This window comes from Eutrigla gurnardus (genome assembly GCF_963514095.1).
Source record: "Eutrigla gurnardus genome assembly, chromosome: 18".
Classification (NCBI taxonomy): Eukaryota; Metazoa; Chordata; class Actinopteri; order Perciformes; family Triglidae; genus Eutrigla; species Eutrigla gurnardus.
In genome coordinates this window covers 16,862,863-16,880,220 of record NC_139929.1, presented here as the reverse complement: position 1 = coordinate 16,880,220, position 17,358 = coordinate 16,862,863, and the positions used below count along the sequence as shown (strand labels likewise).

The 17,358-nt window shown below is 43.2% G+C and overlaps 1 protein-coding gene across 1 annotated transcript; it reads left to right on the top strand.

Moving 5' to 3' along the window:
* Positions 1-694: 694 nt before the first annotated feature.
* On the top strand, positions 695-16,186 carry cnn3a (calponin 3, acidic a). Its single transcript, XM_084033126.1, has 7 exons — positions 695-882; positions 12,748-12,869; positions 13,070-13,136; positions 13,339-13,476; positions 13,587-13,703; positions 14,038-14,184; positions 15,119-16,186. Exons 1-7 carry the CDS (start codon positions 826-828, stop codon positions 15,458-15,460), a joined length of 990 nt encoding a protein of 329 aa, XP_083889252.1. The 5' UTR covers positions 695-825; the 3' UTR covers positions 15,461-16,186.
* Positions 16,187-17,358: the final 1,172 nt, after the last annotated feature.

Here is a 17,358-nt window from a genome sequence, read left to right as displayed (position 1 = left end):
ACATCATCCGGAGGTTCTCAGTGAACACTGGTCCACCACAGCTGGAGGAACCCAAAATAAACTATTTAGCTGGGATTTGATAGCAATAAACGGATCAAAAGGACGCTGAAATAACGCAATATAGATGGTGATCAGTAACAAGTCTGAAGGTCTTTGCATTGACTTTTAAATGCACAACCATAATTATGTGGAATTAATTCATTCAAACGGGATCAAACATAATTTGTCTCTCTGTTGACTAGCGTACATATTTATCCTGAGATAAGGTCACAAAGAGGATAATTTAACAGACAGTTCTGGAATATTAAAGTCACATGTTAATAGAAAAGATTTTGGATGGAAAATCCATCCAATTTTTTTTCTACTTTTTTTAATTTGATTGGATCAAAGTCCACTGCATTTAGACCCCCTTCATCACACGGTATTATTTTCATTGATTCAATCAATTTAAATTGTTAAAAACATCACTTCTCCTTCATTAATGACACGTGAAACTGCCTTGATTTCTCATGGAAGTCCCTGAACGTGTAGGCAGGATAGATAGTGAACCCAGGCGAGGGCGTGGCCCTGTGCCAGCGGGCTGCTCTGATTGGCTGTTGTGGCTACGTCAATCATTCATCCCCCGGTTAGTGAATGTGAGGCCGCCTGTCCCGCAGACAGTCTCCGGCGCTCCTGTTGGTTAACGGAACCCTGTCCTCCTGTCCTCCTGTCCTCCTGTCCTCCTGTCCTCCTGTCCTCTGGTCCTCCTGGAGCCGAAGCAGCTGCCCCCCTCCACACCGGCTCTGTGCTACACTGTAGCCGAGAAGCTGCACCGAAACCGACAGAATGACCCATTTTAATAAAGGACCATCGTACGGATTATCTGCTGAAGTGAGAAGCAAAGTAAGTGTTCAAGTCTTCGGTTTGCGTGTGAGAGGGAGTGAAGCGGACAGTCCCTCCAAACGGTACTCTCCGCCAACAAAGGCAGGAGAAGCGAGGTTTTAGCGGAATGAAATGTGCAGGAAAGTTGACGGAAGTTGTCCGAACTTTCCCAGCGGAGTCCAGTAACGCGGGACAGAGTGGTGGTTGTCAGCCGAGGCCTCGGAGACGGAAACTAAGTTCCCGTGGCCCCTCTTTGTCTCTGGATGGGGCCGCTTTGCACTTAAATCTGGTAGTGAGCTGCTGTTGACGGTGTTTGGAGAGAGATCCTTCCTGCACGATCATTTCTCTCCGTGTTCGATAAGTTGCTCCGTTTTAGAGATTGCCACGTAGCGCGAGCGCGATTATTGGCGCTTTCTATTCATCAAACGGTGGTCGAGGGAAAATCTGCACAACGAGAAACCGGCGGCGTCCGCCAGACTGCTGATAGACTGGATGTCGAACCGATGACATCATCGGAAGATCGTAGACTTTAGTGCAGCAGCTTTCGGCGGCATCAGAAAGATCTGGAAAAAAACAGAATAGTGTAAATACATGAACGCCATAAAGCATCTGTGTTTGTGGCTAAATGTGTTCATGGAGTCAGAAGGAACATCTGGACTTTTACCTTCTATGTGCAGTTCAATGAGTCATTACAAAGTTACACATCTGCAGTTGTAGTTGTACACGAGATCACATGGATGGATGTTGGTGTGTGATGGTGATTCTTCCAACAATACTACTGTTTCTGTGTGCGACACACACACACACACACACACACACACACACACACACACACACACACACACACACACACACACATCTCTCTCTGATTCAATACAACAGGTAAAGAATCTCAAAGCAGAAATTTCTCATGCGCCTGAATCCAACGTTTCTCTCCTGAAGCACCGATGGATCTGTGGTGATGTGATCACTGTAAAAAGTTCTGTGGATGAGTAACAAGTGACTCCCTGGATTCATGTTTGAAGATCTTTAAAGAACATGACCAGAACAGCTGCACTGCTGGTGTTACGTATACCAGGGATGGAACTGATGACACCGTATCAAATAGATAAATAGGGTGTAGCGTGTACGTATTTGTATCGGCCGTTTTGGGTGCAGTTTTATACTCCCACATGTGAAATAGAAATATTGCAGCATTACTTTTTCCAGTTCAATTTTATTTGTCATATCGCAACACAAGTTATCTTAGAACAGGTTCCACATATAGAGCAGGACTGGAACATCACCCAGGAGCAAAGAGTTACAGCACCAGTGGCGAGGGAAAACTGCCATAACAGACTTTTAGGCAGGAATCTCTAGAAGACCAGACTCTTGGGTTCCATCTGCATTTTGTGTTGATAGTAATATTAGTAGTAGTAGTATTAGCAGTAGAAGTAATATTAGTAGTAGTACGCGGAAAGGTTTGGCAATGCACTAGTTGTTGTTTAGCCCAGTTAATTAAGGTCAGTGGACCATGAAACTGTGTGCAGACACTGTTAAATCAAACTCTGATACAGCTGTGGATACACTTCATTTAATTTACAACGGCATCGCCTGAATTTATGGATTAGCGAAAAGAACTATGGGGTGATTCTAAAAAAATGCTAAATGTAGACACGTGACATCATACGCTTCCTGTTAAGACACGATGTCTCTCTCTGTGGACGTCGTCTGTCATCGCGCCTGTTGTTGAATTGCTTCCTAACGTTTCGTTACATTTTCCATTCATCAAAGTGACATGACATGTAATGCTTGTCTTGTGGTGCATTCAGGGGACAGAGCGAAGATGTTGTGCTGGGTTTTTTCACAATCAAATGTTATTTTTCATATTGGAATATCTGTTTTTCAAAATAAAAGCTCCATAGAGTAACTTTATCCACATTTTTAATGTTTATTCCACCCAAATATCTAATTAATTTCACCTTCCATATTTTCAAAGTATTATTAACAACTATACAAGAAGGTAAAAACCTAAATACCCCACCAGTCAGGACCTGGATGACTGAGACTCTTCAACATTGTATTTAACACTGTATTTATCTCTTCTTTATCTAATGCAGCTCCGTTATCAACACATTCTTAAAGGTCCTTTTTTCAGGATTGCTGTTCATTTCAGCCTTGAACTTTCACAAGCATTTTCGACAGGAAATGCATTTTCTCGTTTGATCAACCTCTTGCCTCCAAAAATAGAAGTTGAACAACCCCCTCTGGCTCTGTGGACCGGCCTCCTCGGGCCCACTGAGCTCAAGTTCAGCCACTGCAAACAAGCACCAGGGTTTTCATCCATCGTCAACATCGAAAGTGTTATAAAAGAAGTTAAAAAAACAAAACAGTTTTTTAAAAAAGAACAAAACTCAGATGAGGATGCGGGTCCACCTTAAAGGCCAGCCCGCCTTAAGTGAGGGGGCTAACCCCTTTAATTGGACAGGGGAGCTCGCTTGGATCTTGAGGAATTGTAGTGTTTATTCACCAATAATGGCAACGGAGAAGGCATCCTCTGTGGATCAGGGTCCAGGCTGGCTGGGGTGTTGTTTTTGATGTGTTGGAGAATCAGATTATCAAAGGACTTCATCGCAAGGGCTGAGTGTCATTTAGACTGGACACTGCAGACTGTTGTGGTTCAGGATCATGATGGTCCAGGATGATGGTGGTTGTCTTGAAGCAGGTGGGAACTTTGTCTCCTTTGACAGTGATCTGTTGACACTGTCAGTGGTGGGTTGACTTATGTTCTTAACACAGGACCAGGGTGTTATCAGGCCCAGCAGCTTTACAGGGTTGGGGTTTTCTCCACAGCGGCTGGACCTCTGGAGGTGAGGAAGACTGGAGAGTTGACTCGTAGTTGAGGAGAATACATGTGTGCATGTGTGTGCGTCCTTCACATATCTCCAGAACCGTTCATCCGGTCTGCTTTTTACGTTCAATGCTTGTGTTTCTGGATGTGTTATATTGAAGTTGGTGCAAGTGGACATGCAACTTTTACATGCAACTTTTACGGAACAATTTTCCCTCTGGAATCAATATATTTCTATTTATTTTACGGTAGAGTAGAGCAGGCGGCGACGACACACCGTCATAATCGTTTTTGGAAAAAACAAAGCAGGGCCGCTGAGTTGTTCTTCAGTGGAGACACTGGGTTGATGATATAGAAAATGTAACATAGTTGGATCCGTACGGTTAGTACGGCTCAGGAAATGAATGTCTGCTGGACACCAGTTTGGCTCCGCCCACATATTTATGTCATCACTTCTTATAAACACAGAAAAGTTCTATATTCAGCAAAACGAAATTCCTTTATACATGCTGGATGCTGGGGAAGTCCTGCAAAAATGTGTGTGCGTGTCGGCGATGTAGTTTGCCTTTTTAAAGCACTACAGAAAGCTAGAATACATTACACCCGACAAGATTTAAATTCCTCTTTTCTATTTCAAGGCATCTGTGTTGTAACTCCGTCTGTACAGTGGGGTGACTCTTTTAGTTGCATCGGCCCATTTCATGCAGGAAAGCCTCTGTGAGAAAGTGCACATAAATAAAGGAGCAGGTCAGGCTGGGGCCCATATGGGTTCCATTGCATGTGGTGTGATCAGTAGTCCATGCTCTTCTCCCAGCTGCATACATCACATTCCTGAAGTCCTCCAGCAGAAACCCCTTGACGAGGACCCCGTCCTCCGGGCCTCGTGCCCATGCATTTGACTTTCCGCTGCTCAGCTGGCATCGTGGTGTTTTTCCAGCCTTGCTAGCAGACGTGTGCAAGCAGGTACGGGTCAGATGTGCCTCTATGAAAATGTTCTGTGGAAAAATCTGTCAACTGTAAAGTAGATTTGGATACAAAAACAGGTTTAAAGAGCTATGTAGATGAATAAATAGTGTTTTAATCTAACAGAACTTCGAATATGAGTCTAATGAATGAATATTGTTTTGCACTCAATATACACTCAAGCTTGTAAACTTAATTTTAGTGTGGGGATGATAAACATGTTATTTGTGAGCTAGTTATGTGAATAAAAATCACTTGCAAATAATAAAATCAACCTCTTTGTGGAAATTTGGTTGGCTTTGAAACATCATTCATCATCTCCCCGGTTTTAGCTGAAGATGTTCGTCACACTCGTGGCTCTTTATTAAGGGCACGTGTCCACAAAGGGTCTGTTTCATCTGTTCTCCTTTTTTCTGAGTGCTCTGTCTTTTTAGTGCGGCGGCTCCGAGAGCTGAACTTTTCAGAGAATCTGTGGTGATGTCACTTTAGAGAATGGAGGAGAGGCTTGTTTTGTCCGTGTCTGTCTGTCCTGATCTCTGTCAGACAGACAGACAGACAGACAGACACCATCGTAGCAGAGAAAAGAGCAGATCAGTTGTCTCTGACAGATCGTCCTCTATAATGTTACAATTGTCAGATTGAGGAAACAAGCTCATCATACAAAGTATGAAAACAAGTGTCAGATAGATAATCAAAGGGCCGATGCTAGTCTGTCACACAGCAGTGGTTAAAATGGTGATATGTTGTCATAGAAACATTTAAAAGGCTTCCTGTGGACGCTTCCCTGCCAGAACCAGAGTGAACCAGATGTCCTCCCTGCCTTCAGCATCATTACGCAACAACCCAACTGTAGTCGTGAAGATGTGTAGAGATACTGTAGTTACAGTTTAAAGGAAAAACAACTGATGACTACTGTTCCAGTAATGATGAGGTCTGACTGGATCGCAGGACTGAACGACTCCACTGGGGCCCAGTCATGCGGGTTAATTGATATCTCTAAAGGTGTGAATGCTTGTCTGTTTCTACGTGTCTCTTATGTGTCAGTCCTGTGGTAGACTGGAGACCAGTCCAGGTGAACCCTGCCTAAGCACAATGTCCTAATTGTACTACTGTCTACTACTCGTGGTTATAAACACACCAACGTGGGGTTGCACAACCTTTGTTTAATGGGCCAAAGTTTAGTTGTCATTTGTGGGTCAAAGGACTTTTATTGTCCGTCACTGTCATGAAGATAATCTCACACATCAGGGATGCAATGAGCGAAATGTCGGAGTCGTGTTGATCCCATTAAGTGGATACAAATGACAAATGGAAGCATGTGATTGATTCCCATTGAACATCACTTCTTGTCAATATCAATTTCAGCATTAATTCCACCAACAGTTGAGATGACAACAATCCCTGGCTTCATGTTAATTTATGTAAGAATAATTTCCCAGCAGTAAAGAGATTGTAAATGTGGTAAATGGAGCACTAGTATTAGATTAGTGCTTTGTATCGGCAGATAGCCCATTGAAGTAATGGAATTAGTGCTGGAAGAGGGAAAGTGTGTGGAGTCAGTGCACCAACGTCACATGTGAGCTAGAATATTTTAAACAAAAGCAGTATTATCTTATAATACAGTTGGTCTATGTGTTGTGCTTGAAGGAGAACCCAGGTGCTGACATGGAGACAGAAAAGAAGGTTTACTTATTAAATTCAACTAATTATTAATTAAGCTACGTGGGAATTGGGACCAAGGAGGGGGGATCTGAAGGGGCTGCTTGTGTGGTCCTCAGGCAACACTAGGGACACTTTTGTCCATTTGGGCAAATTTGTCTTCTTAATCTGCCTTTAATTTAATATTTTTTAGCCTCAGATTTAAAATGCACTTCCCTCTTTTGCCTTTAGGGACAAAAATGTCCCATTGAGTCCCATTAAAACCGCATTTTTTAATTTCAGCCATTACAACAAATAATCATGCATTCTGTAATGTTAGGGTTTCATTCTTGAGAAAAATAGTAAAATTTGTAATTTTTAGTGTTCACCACTAAAATCAGCCATTTCCCATTGTAGGCCTATGCATAAAGTGTCTGTCATTTCTTGGTGATAAAACATCTGTAAAAACACAGCAGTAATACTATTTCCAATGAATTATTTTTTAATCAGCATGAGATTTAACAAATTACACAATATAACACAACAATTTTTAGAACAAACGTGTGTATGGTTTGTGCTCGACTTCCTCCTTATTCCATCCAGCAGGACTTGCAGCACAACTTTTTTTTTTATGTGCACATCCAGCACAGTCCCCTCTTCTTAGTGGAGCTGCTGGCGGGGGTATCGGTGTCAGGGGCAGCTGCCGAGGCCCTTGTATCCTGCATCATTGTAGCAGCAGAAGGTGTACGGTGGAGGCGACCTCTCCTCAGCATTTCTGCAGACACCAGGTTTTTCCCCAACTCCTCCACAAAAAGCCTCCTCTTGTGTGTCTTTCCATGGTTCCAGGTTGGATCTAGAGCAGTGTACAGCACGAAGGAGTTGAAGGCAGACACACTTGTCCAAGTTGTCGACACCTCCCTTGCAGCGGTTATAATCCGTGTTGATGACTGGTATTCTTTTTGGATCCTGAGAGCTGCGTCCTGACTGTGGAGTTGATAATCCGGAATTTGGTATGACTCATGGTGGCCAGGAAAATTGCGCGTCTACTGTGGTTATCCCAGAGACTGTAGGTGGATTCCCCCTTGGACCGGTACACACCGGCCAAAATGGGAGCCCAATATACGCCTGCACATCGGTGTCATCGACACCACTCCAGTTTCTCAATGTGCATCTTCCATTAAGATTTGTCATTTTGACAATAATGTTGACAATCTCTGGCGTGAGAAACAAATCAAAAGAGGATTCAATGTCATAAACCCTTGTGATGGCGTACCTTGTCGGCCCCGGAATCAAACCACTGGAAAAAGGAACGTAGCGGGTAGTCTCAGCATTAGTGGGTCACCAGACTAGCTCACTTTTAGAGGTCCATTCTTTCAGAGGATCTGTTGTGTCCTCTCCGCTCTCAGTGGAACAGACACTCGAGGAAGAGAAGGAATCCACAGAAAAGTAGCTGAATCCACATCAGCATCTCCCCCTGAGGATGTGTCACTCTCCTGCACCTCTCCGGGAGTTTCAGGTCGCAAAATCTCTTCCAAAGCTTCGCCCACAGAGAAGCGCCTCTTCATCCTGCTCCTCGTCTGTCCCAGAGTGAAATGAGCAGACAACCAGTCTACATGCAGTTTGTGACAGGGCTCCAGCCAGGTGCATAAACATACTAACCATTGTTTTTTTTTACTCCACTCTTTGATTCCAAGTTCTACAATAAAGTCAAGCTAAGGTCAATCTGTCTACTTCAAAGACACATGAAACAGCGCGCGCGCGCGCACACACACACACACACACACACACACACACACACACACACACACACACACACACACACACACACACACGTAAATTAAAGTGAAGCCTGAGGGTTAAGAGAGTGAAGCAGGTTAAAGGACTATACCAGTCTAATTCTGACTTCTCTCCATCAGCAGAAATTCCTCCCGTCTTCAACACATCTTGTATGCATCAGTGTCTGCAGTGTTTACTTTAGTCGAGCCCAGCCTCCCCGTTTTAACCTTCGTTCACAGCCATTCATGTTGAAACGGAGTAAAAACACTGGAGACTGTTAAGTTTCTGGGTTTAGGTCATTCAACCTTGTGGAAATTATTGCATGGTTTATTTTATCTAAATTTACTGTATTACTCTTAAAGCTATGATCTACGATTTGAAAGGTTTGAAACAAGCATTCCCCCCCACACACACCCCTCTGTGCTCCTTAATCCCTCCCCTCCGAGCTCCTATCGACCTCCCCTCTGTGCTCCCACGAAGCACACCCCCCTCCAGGCTAACGTAACCGTCGAACAAATAAACAATACTGCAGAGACAGAAATAGTCTTGTCTAATAACTCAACAACAAACTAACGGCAGCTTTCAGTCATAAACCAGCATCGGCATGAAAGTTAAATAAAGACGAAAGATTACCTGGTCCAGGGCTAGTTTTTAACTTAGTTCAGAGTGAGATTTTGGCTGATCGTGCAATGCCGTCGTGCCGCGGCGAGTTTCGAGAGACGGGGCGCTGCCCGCAAGCTCTCGAAAAGCTTTTAAACTGACCGTTGTTGATCTAAAATAAAGACAGATTTAGCAACTGCATCGCTTATTTCTCGCATAAAATGTTTTCAGAAACACATTTCGGTGAACTATTTTCGTAAAATGAGAGAAGGTTTTTTTTTTTATTTGTCCCGGTAATTTGTCTGCGTGAGAAATACTAGATGTGGCGTGTGAGCGTGTGAACAGATTGAAATGCATGAGACCTGAGAGCACTGCTCTTCAACAGAAACTCCGCTGTATCAGCATCGCATGGCTACTATTGGATCAATTTTGGCTCAATTGACAAATCTTTCAAATTGTAGACCAGAGCTTTAATAAAAGTCATAAAATTAAAATCCCATCTGCATCCAAAGAAGCAGGTTCTGGGTTCTCTTGTTAATGCCCGGCGGCTTCCAGTGTCCGTAAGTGGCCCGGAGTCTCATTTCAGCGTGCGCCGACCTCCATAACAAGCTCACTCTCTTCTTGGCTGCATCCTATTGGCCACAAGTTCTCTGGTTGGCTCAGATTGGATTTGTAACCAGGAAGCGGTGAGATAAACAAGCTTGTATGAGATGCTGCTCAACGTTGGTTTACGATCGACAATTCAAAGAAGAAAAGAAGTACGAGCCTGAAATTCACACAAGCCTCAGTCTTTTCTTTTTTTTTAAGTGTATTATGTTTTGGCCTGTTTGCCTTTATTCCGAGAGGATAGCGTGAGAGTGAAAGGGGGACAGAGAAGGGGATGCAAAATGGGCCACCGTTCGGACAAACAAACAATCTCAAAAATCAAGCAACTTTGGTAAACATGGTAGAGGTTTATGTAAACTAGTTGGCCGATGTTGTTGATGGACAATGATATGTAGTAACACTGGTCTGGTCCTTTTTAAGACAGTAGAGTACAGCTGTCCTCAGTAGACAGTAGAGTACAGCTGTCCTCCTACTTTCTTTGAATGCTCCACACAAATTGCAGCAACAACATAAAATGATTGGTAATTGCTACCTAACTCTAATCATAATGTACAGACAGCCTGAAAACATAATGCATCCCGGAGCTATAACGCCATAAAAATAGAGCTATGAGGCTCTAAGTTATATTAGCCATCAGCGGTTCATCATCTCTACTGCACGTCTTAGATAATGTGGCTCATACGTGACCTACGTGTCCGATCTGTACCATGATTGAAGTGTAATTCTCAGCATTACATTTCTGTCATTTGTATGTTTTGATGATGTATATTTGTCTCGTTGACTACAGTGTATGTTTTTAATCAAACAAGGTCCCGTGGTGGTCCATTGGAAGGGGCTGGACTTAGCCTCTCTATATCATACTCTTGGATGAAAGTCCACCAGGTCCAATAACTGTGTAACTGCACACCGCTGAAATATACCTTTTCATTGTGAGATCCTCACAGAGCAGAAGTTAAAGACGCTCTAACTTCTGTTTCACTGGGACTTTAAAAAAAACACTAAAGATGTGATTTCATCTCTACTCGGACTAGAACCACTGACGTTTAAATGTCATCCCCCCTCCAACTCCCGACAGTCAGTATGTTCTTATTCTCATCACAGCTTAATCGTGTTATCTGATATGCTACTTCAGTACGCAGAACAAATATTACCACTACCGGGAACACAGTCAATTCCATTTGTCACAAATTAGCCTCAGAGGGCTTCGGCATCCTGTGTCCCCTTCCCTTTTGGGCCAAAACATGTTCTGCAGGGACCCTGTATGGATTTGAAGCAAATGTAATTAGTTTGAAGTCTTAAAGTGGTAAGATGACCAACAAGTAGCATGCGATGATAGAAATGTGGTTGAAATGAAAGGGAATGGGCAAAAATGGAAACCAAATCTGAACTACACAGTGGGGCAGTGATGTGTGATCAGCTCTGCTAGGGGTCTGAAGTGATCCACAAGAGGACGGTTTGAACTTTGCAGCAGTCAGAACATCAAGTCCAGGTTCAGTATTAAGCATTCAGTGAATGGATGAAGGAGTAGTCACCAGCTGTGACCACCTAGAGACTAACAGAGATCCACAGCCAGGTCTGACGAGTCTGCCGGGGCCGACTCGGCCGACGGTGTCTTGAGATTAAAGGCCACAACACCCAGTGACGCTGACGACCACAACTGAAGATGAGTCCGAATAGTAGCAGCATCATTAATGGTCAAGTTGGTCAACACAAGCCAGTTGTTGTGCAGAACCTTCAGGGATCATAACATCCGGGCCACTGATCAGCCTGCTCCAACGAGGATTCGCTGTGTTTCTCTGTTCTCGTTGTAGTCTTTTTGACTCACTTGTATATTAATGATTAGCAGCCTCTCTGTTTGCTCAGCCTTGGTTCAGTTTGACTCCATGCTGATTAAGCACTGTGGTTGGATGATTCTGTTTCACACTCTGTGCCTGTGCACTGTGTTTCACTCTTCCATCACCCTGGTTGGACCATGGGTCGCTGAATTCCTAACTGAAACCACTTCAGGTTACATAACGCCTGATGCAGTCTTGTGTGTTTGTTGCTTCTGAACCCCCCCCCCCCCCCCCCCCGATGATCAGTTTATGTTCCATCAAAAGAATGACATCCCTTTTTCCAACAACTGATTTTCTTCTGAAAGTTCTTGGCAAGAAATCTACTGGGAGAATTGAAGAGAGAAAATTCCCCTCTCTCTTGATCTTTGTCCTTTCAGTGGGCTTCTCTGTATTATCAACCTCCACAGACAAAGCCCTGATGTTCGGAGGAAGACGCAACGTTTAACTACAACCTATCTCTGTTCAACCAGCAAAAACACCATCTGTCCATGTGTTTAGATAGGAGACCGGATTGGGCCTGGTTAATACTGGACGTCATGTAAAACTGGACAAATAGTACATTTTCTAACCTGATATCCATTGACAAAGCAATTTTAGTGGCTTCAAAGCAACTCATAGATTTCACATTCAATGTATTATGAAATATATTCCAGACTTACTTTTTACACTGGTCGCTCCTACTCTGCCTCTGATTGGCTCAGACTTTGATATTTCTTCGTTGCTGTATGCTGATGGGGGGAAAAAACATTACACACAGACATACCAACGTTGGGTTCACCGGTGCAGCCAAGGAAAGTCTGTAGTTGCACATCGCAGAATTTTGGCCAAATGTGCCAAAATTGTAGCACTCTGGAGCCCTGCTTTTCCACATCCTCATACTGTACCTCTCTCTCTCTCTCTCTCTCTGAAGCCCAACACTACTCCCGCATTGAAATGTTGGAAAGTGAATTTTCTATGAAACCTATTGCTGATACAAAGTGTGTTACATCTTAAATGGATGAATATTCGATGTCAATGTATTCTGTTAGTCTCACAGGAGTTTATGAAATGGTTACAAAATGTATTCTATAGGTTCTCTAGGTTTGGAAAAACAAAATGAAAAACTACGTGAGATTTGGTTTTGTTGTTTCACGTTGGTTTTGTTGTGTAATGCGTGTAAACTGAAAGAAGAAAAAAAGGTGGAGCTGGCACAAATGATACTTCCAACTGAAAGACATTATTAGAGAGTCATGCAGAGGGACACAAACACTTTTTAGAAAATTCCTCTCCATGTAGACAAATTAGTAGATTTACATATTGTCAGAGTCTCCTGACAATAGAGACTAACCCTATTAGTGGTGGGAATCGTCAGTCACCTCATGTTTGGATTACGCTTCAGAGGGTCAGGATTATTAAACGATTCTTAATGTATCACAATGCATCTCTATTTTGGATTTGAACATAATAAGATTTTTTCCTTCAAATCTTTCAAACCAATTCCTACAGTTGATGTGCTACATTACTTAATATAGACTTTACTGCATCGCGACTCATCATCGAAGCGATTATTTCTCCCACCTCTACTCCCTGTTGATATTTAATGAGTTTCTTTTTTCCCAAATATGGAATTCAGATTGAACATGATGTTTTATTTTTCAGATTGCTCAGAAATATGACCAACAAAAGGAGGAGGAGCTCCGCTTCTGGATTGAGGAGGTAACAGGAATGACTATTGGAGAGAACTTCCAGAAAGGCTTGAAGGATGGAGTCATCCTCTGCGAGTAAGTTTTCTCTCTCTCTCTCTCTCTCTCTCTCTCTCTCTCTCTCTCTCTCTCTCTCTCTCTCTCTCTCTCTCTCTCTCTCTCTCTCTGACATTTTGATGTGTAACGTCTTTGATGACACTACTTGTTCTGTAATGTATCCTCCATAGTTCATAGATGACATTATATTCTGATACATGTTGTGTGTTCCTTCCTGCCAGACTGATAAATAAGCTGCAGCCTGCTTCAGTAAAGAGAATCAACCTATCACAGCTGAACTGGCACAAGGTAAATACCCGTTGTGATCTGGAAACAAGCTCATTTCAACTCCGTGAAGACCAGTCACAGCATGTCAAGCTCTGAGCAAAGTCCACTCATTTATGAAGCTTTTCACTAACAGCATTATGTGTTGCTTCCTCCTGGTTTTGTTGGGCTCCCCGTCCCAGCCCCCATCACTCCTTTTTTGTCTTTTTTCCGTTGCTCTTTGCAGCTGGAAAACCTTGGGAATTTCATCAAAGCTATCCTGGCCTATGGCCTGAAGCCCAATGACATCTTTGAGGCCAATGACCTGTTTGAAAATGGGAACATGACTCAAGTCCAGACCACACTGCTTGCGCTGGCCAGCATGGTGAGTGAACACAGAGTACAGAGGGTCATTGTGTATGGAGGAACACATTTTCTATTGTTTCTATTGGGAACAAATCTCACTTCCCCTGACCAGCATGTCCTCTCTGTTAGGCAAAGACCAAAGGTATGGACTCAAAGATTGATATCGGGGTGAAATATGCAGACAAACAAGCGCGACACTTTGACGATGAGAAGATCAAGGCTGGTCAGTGTGTCATTGGACTGCAGGTAAGTCTGCCTGGTGATGAAGTGATTCTTAATCTGTAGGCTGATGTCACTGAGAGCTGTATTAGCTTTAATACAACCACGTTAGTGCCAAAGAGATAAACACATTTAGCATTTTCCCAAGAGTCTCATTTCTCCTGAAACGATCCTGGGACTCTCCAGACTAGTGTCTGTTTAGGAGCTCTGTAAAACAGGCCAACAGCAAAAACATAGTCAATGGGAGAAACTGATCTACTGAGAGTGAGACAAGCTTCAATTACCTTTAAAATGCCAATGCTTCATTTGGGGGTTATTTATAACATGATTGACTGATGGGTGATTGGTCTTTTGTCCTCAGATGGGGACAAACAAGTGTGCGAGTCAAGCTGGCATGACTGCATATGGAACCCGAAGACATCTGTATGATCCAAAGAATCAGACGGACAAACCCTATGACCAGACCACCATCAGCCTGCAGATGGGGACCAATAAAGGAGCGAGCCAGGTGAAAATCTAGTCCTCTACTAATCCCTCCGCCTGCCGTCCTGGCTCCCCCTTGTCCTAACACCTCATCAATCTGTGGTTGTGATAGCAATTTCCATTTGCGAATGTTGGACCACTGAGCTAGTAGTTTCATAGTTAGCTTAGATGTTGGGTTTCAAAGCACCCGTTGAACCCAGATTCTCTGCACTCTTGGATAAGCTTATGCATTTATTTCTGTCCAGAGTTGCATTAATTTTTTTGCCAACATCTTGTATCGATGGTGAGACCGCTGCCGAAAGTCTTCTCCAGCACATCCAAGAGATTCTCAAAGGGGTTCAGCACTGGACTGAGGTGGCCAATCCATGTGTGAAAATGACGTGTCATGCTTCCTGAATCACTCTATGTGAGCTTGATGAATCCTGCATTGTCATCTTGGAATATACCCGAGCCATCAGGGAAGAAAACGTCCATTGAAGGAATAACCTGCTCAGCTGACTGTAGTCAGGTCGTCAGCTGACCTCATAACACTGCCCCCTACAGGCTTGGACGGTAGACAAGAGGCATGATGGCTGCATCACTTCATCTGCCCTGAGGTCCCATCACTCTGGAACAGGGTCAATCTGGACTCATCAGACCACATGACCTTCTACCATTGCTCCAGAGTCCAGCCTTAATGCTCCCGAGCAAATTGAAACCTTTTTTCCCCGATTAGCCTCACTGATATGTGGTTTTCTTAAGGCTACAAAGCTTTTTAGTCCCAAACCCTTTATTTCTCTTCACATTGCATGTGAAAATGCTCTTTCTTTCACTATTAATGATTCTTCACCATTTGATTTCACCAAACATTTAAGTGATCTACGATCACAACCATTCCAGATTTTTTTTATTCAAGGGAAGTATATGTAATGCACCTTCATTAAGTGGTAAAGTTTCTGTTACATTGTGGTTTCCTGCAGGCGGGCATGTCAGCCCCAGGTACCCGGAGAGACATATATGACCAGAAGGTGGTGCAGCAGCCACTGGACAACTCCACCATCTCCCTCCAGATGGGCACCAACAAGGTGGCGTCTCAGAGAGGTATGAGTGTGTACGGTCTGGGACGACAGGTCTACGACCCCAAGTACTGCGCCCCCCCAACAGAGCCGGTCATCCACGCTAACGGCAGCCAGGGTACTGGCACCAATGGCTCTGAGATCAGCGACAGTGACTATCAGGCCGAGTTCCAGGAAGAGGAGTACCAAGGAGGTTACCATGACGACTACAGCTCCCCTTACAATGACCAGGGCATTGACTATTAGTGGAGACCTCCATCTCCAGATCAGTATTAACTAGTGTGTTACCAACTACACAACAGAGCAAATCTTTTGCTACCCTGGCTAGTCTTTTTCTTCTTATGAATCATACAATGAAATGGTGCCTTGAGTGCTTTCCTTCTTCATCTCGACTCTTTGATGGGAGAAGCAAAGGTCCTAGAAGCTGTAGAAAGCATTGAATGATGAGATACAGTTGTGCAAATGTGTAAAGCTTCACAACATTCTTTTTAATACCCACATTTTAAAACATGTCTCAACGATGGAGCACTGAAGTAGTGATAGCTTTCTGGGCCGGTGGTGTAGCATCAGGTGCAGCCGCTGCATTCCAGTGTGTGTATTCCGGGACTGAAACTGGGCGGATGATCCCCGTAAAAAGGAATTCAACAATAGGCTGCTCCCCTCTGTGTTCCATCTGTATTCAGCCACTGTAATCCAGCCACGCTTTGTGATACTGGTATTCCTTTTTTTACTACATTTAATCACTAGATAGTGTTTCTTTTTCTTTTAATGTTGAGCATGATGAGCACGTGACTAAACTCGAGCTGACAGACAGACAGACTTCCTTGTTTCATTACATTACCTATATTTTCATATTATTCCCCTTGTATTCCCAAACTGTATTTATTGCAATGACTCTCGTTGTAAAACAGTCCTCTCCTATATGGTAAAGAAAATGCTATGTTATAAATAAAGCCTTAAATTCTTAAATTCTGGAAGCCTGTGTGTGCAATACTGTTACATTTAATTCAATTGATATAGTGTAAATCATAACATTTGTGTTCTCTCACATGTCCAGCTCTATTGGAAGAAGGTGCTACATTAACGTTGAGTTTGTTGTCTAAACCTCATGTTGGATTTGTTGACTAAACCCAACGTTGGGTTTGTTGTCTAAACCTAACGTTGGGTTTGTTGTCTAAACCCAACGTTGGGTTTGTTGTCTAAACCCAACGTTGGGTTTGTTGTCTAAACCCAACGTTGGGTTTGTTGTCTAAACCCAACGTTGGGTTTGTTGTCTAAACCCAACGTTGGGTTTGTTGTCTAAACCTAACGTTGGGTTTGTCGTCTGATTTAGTATTTTCTTAAATAGCCTAAACTCTAATTTGTATAGGCCGGTTCTGACCACTAACATTTATTTCCACTGGTTGGAGAATGAATCGGCCAATCAACTTCCAAGAAGAAGGATCTTCCTTTATAGCCAGCTAGCTACCGAGCTAACATCCATCCAAAATAGTTCCAGAAAAATGAACTGCTCCTAGCAAATGCTACCACAGCTGTCAGCTGTATCGTCTCAATACTTTAACCCAAAGCATTCACTCGCGGGGTTACAAACCCAGAACAGCAAGAATCATGTAAGTGCTACATAGATGTACAGGATGTAAGTACAATTTCTGTTTAATATAGAAACCATCATCTTAGCCGAGGTGCAATCTGAAGAGATGTTTTTAGCCTGCGGCGGAAGATGTGTTGACAGATTACATCTGTGTATATTTTTAATTTTACTCCCCAGTGTGGGTCAAGCTCCGGCCATGCTGGAGCCTACATTTTCCATAATGCAACTTGATCCCATCTTTCAGCCTCCTGTCAACCCACATATTTCAAACTCCACACCTCTAATTACTACTGTGTACTCTGTATTATTAATGTGTAGTTTCAGGCTGAATCTTAATATAGACTATAGCTTCAGACATATTTTCTATCATCAGTTCTTTCACTGGTTTGTGTAGTTTTCATGCTGATGACCATGGTGACCGGCTGACACCTTTTTTATGACGGTGTGGTGATCGGTGGCTCGCTGCGTCCTCCTGGTTAAATGTAGTGAACTCTCATTGTGATGAGTGGATCAAACAAGCTCTGACTGTTCTGTGGCTTCAGTCAGGGATTTC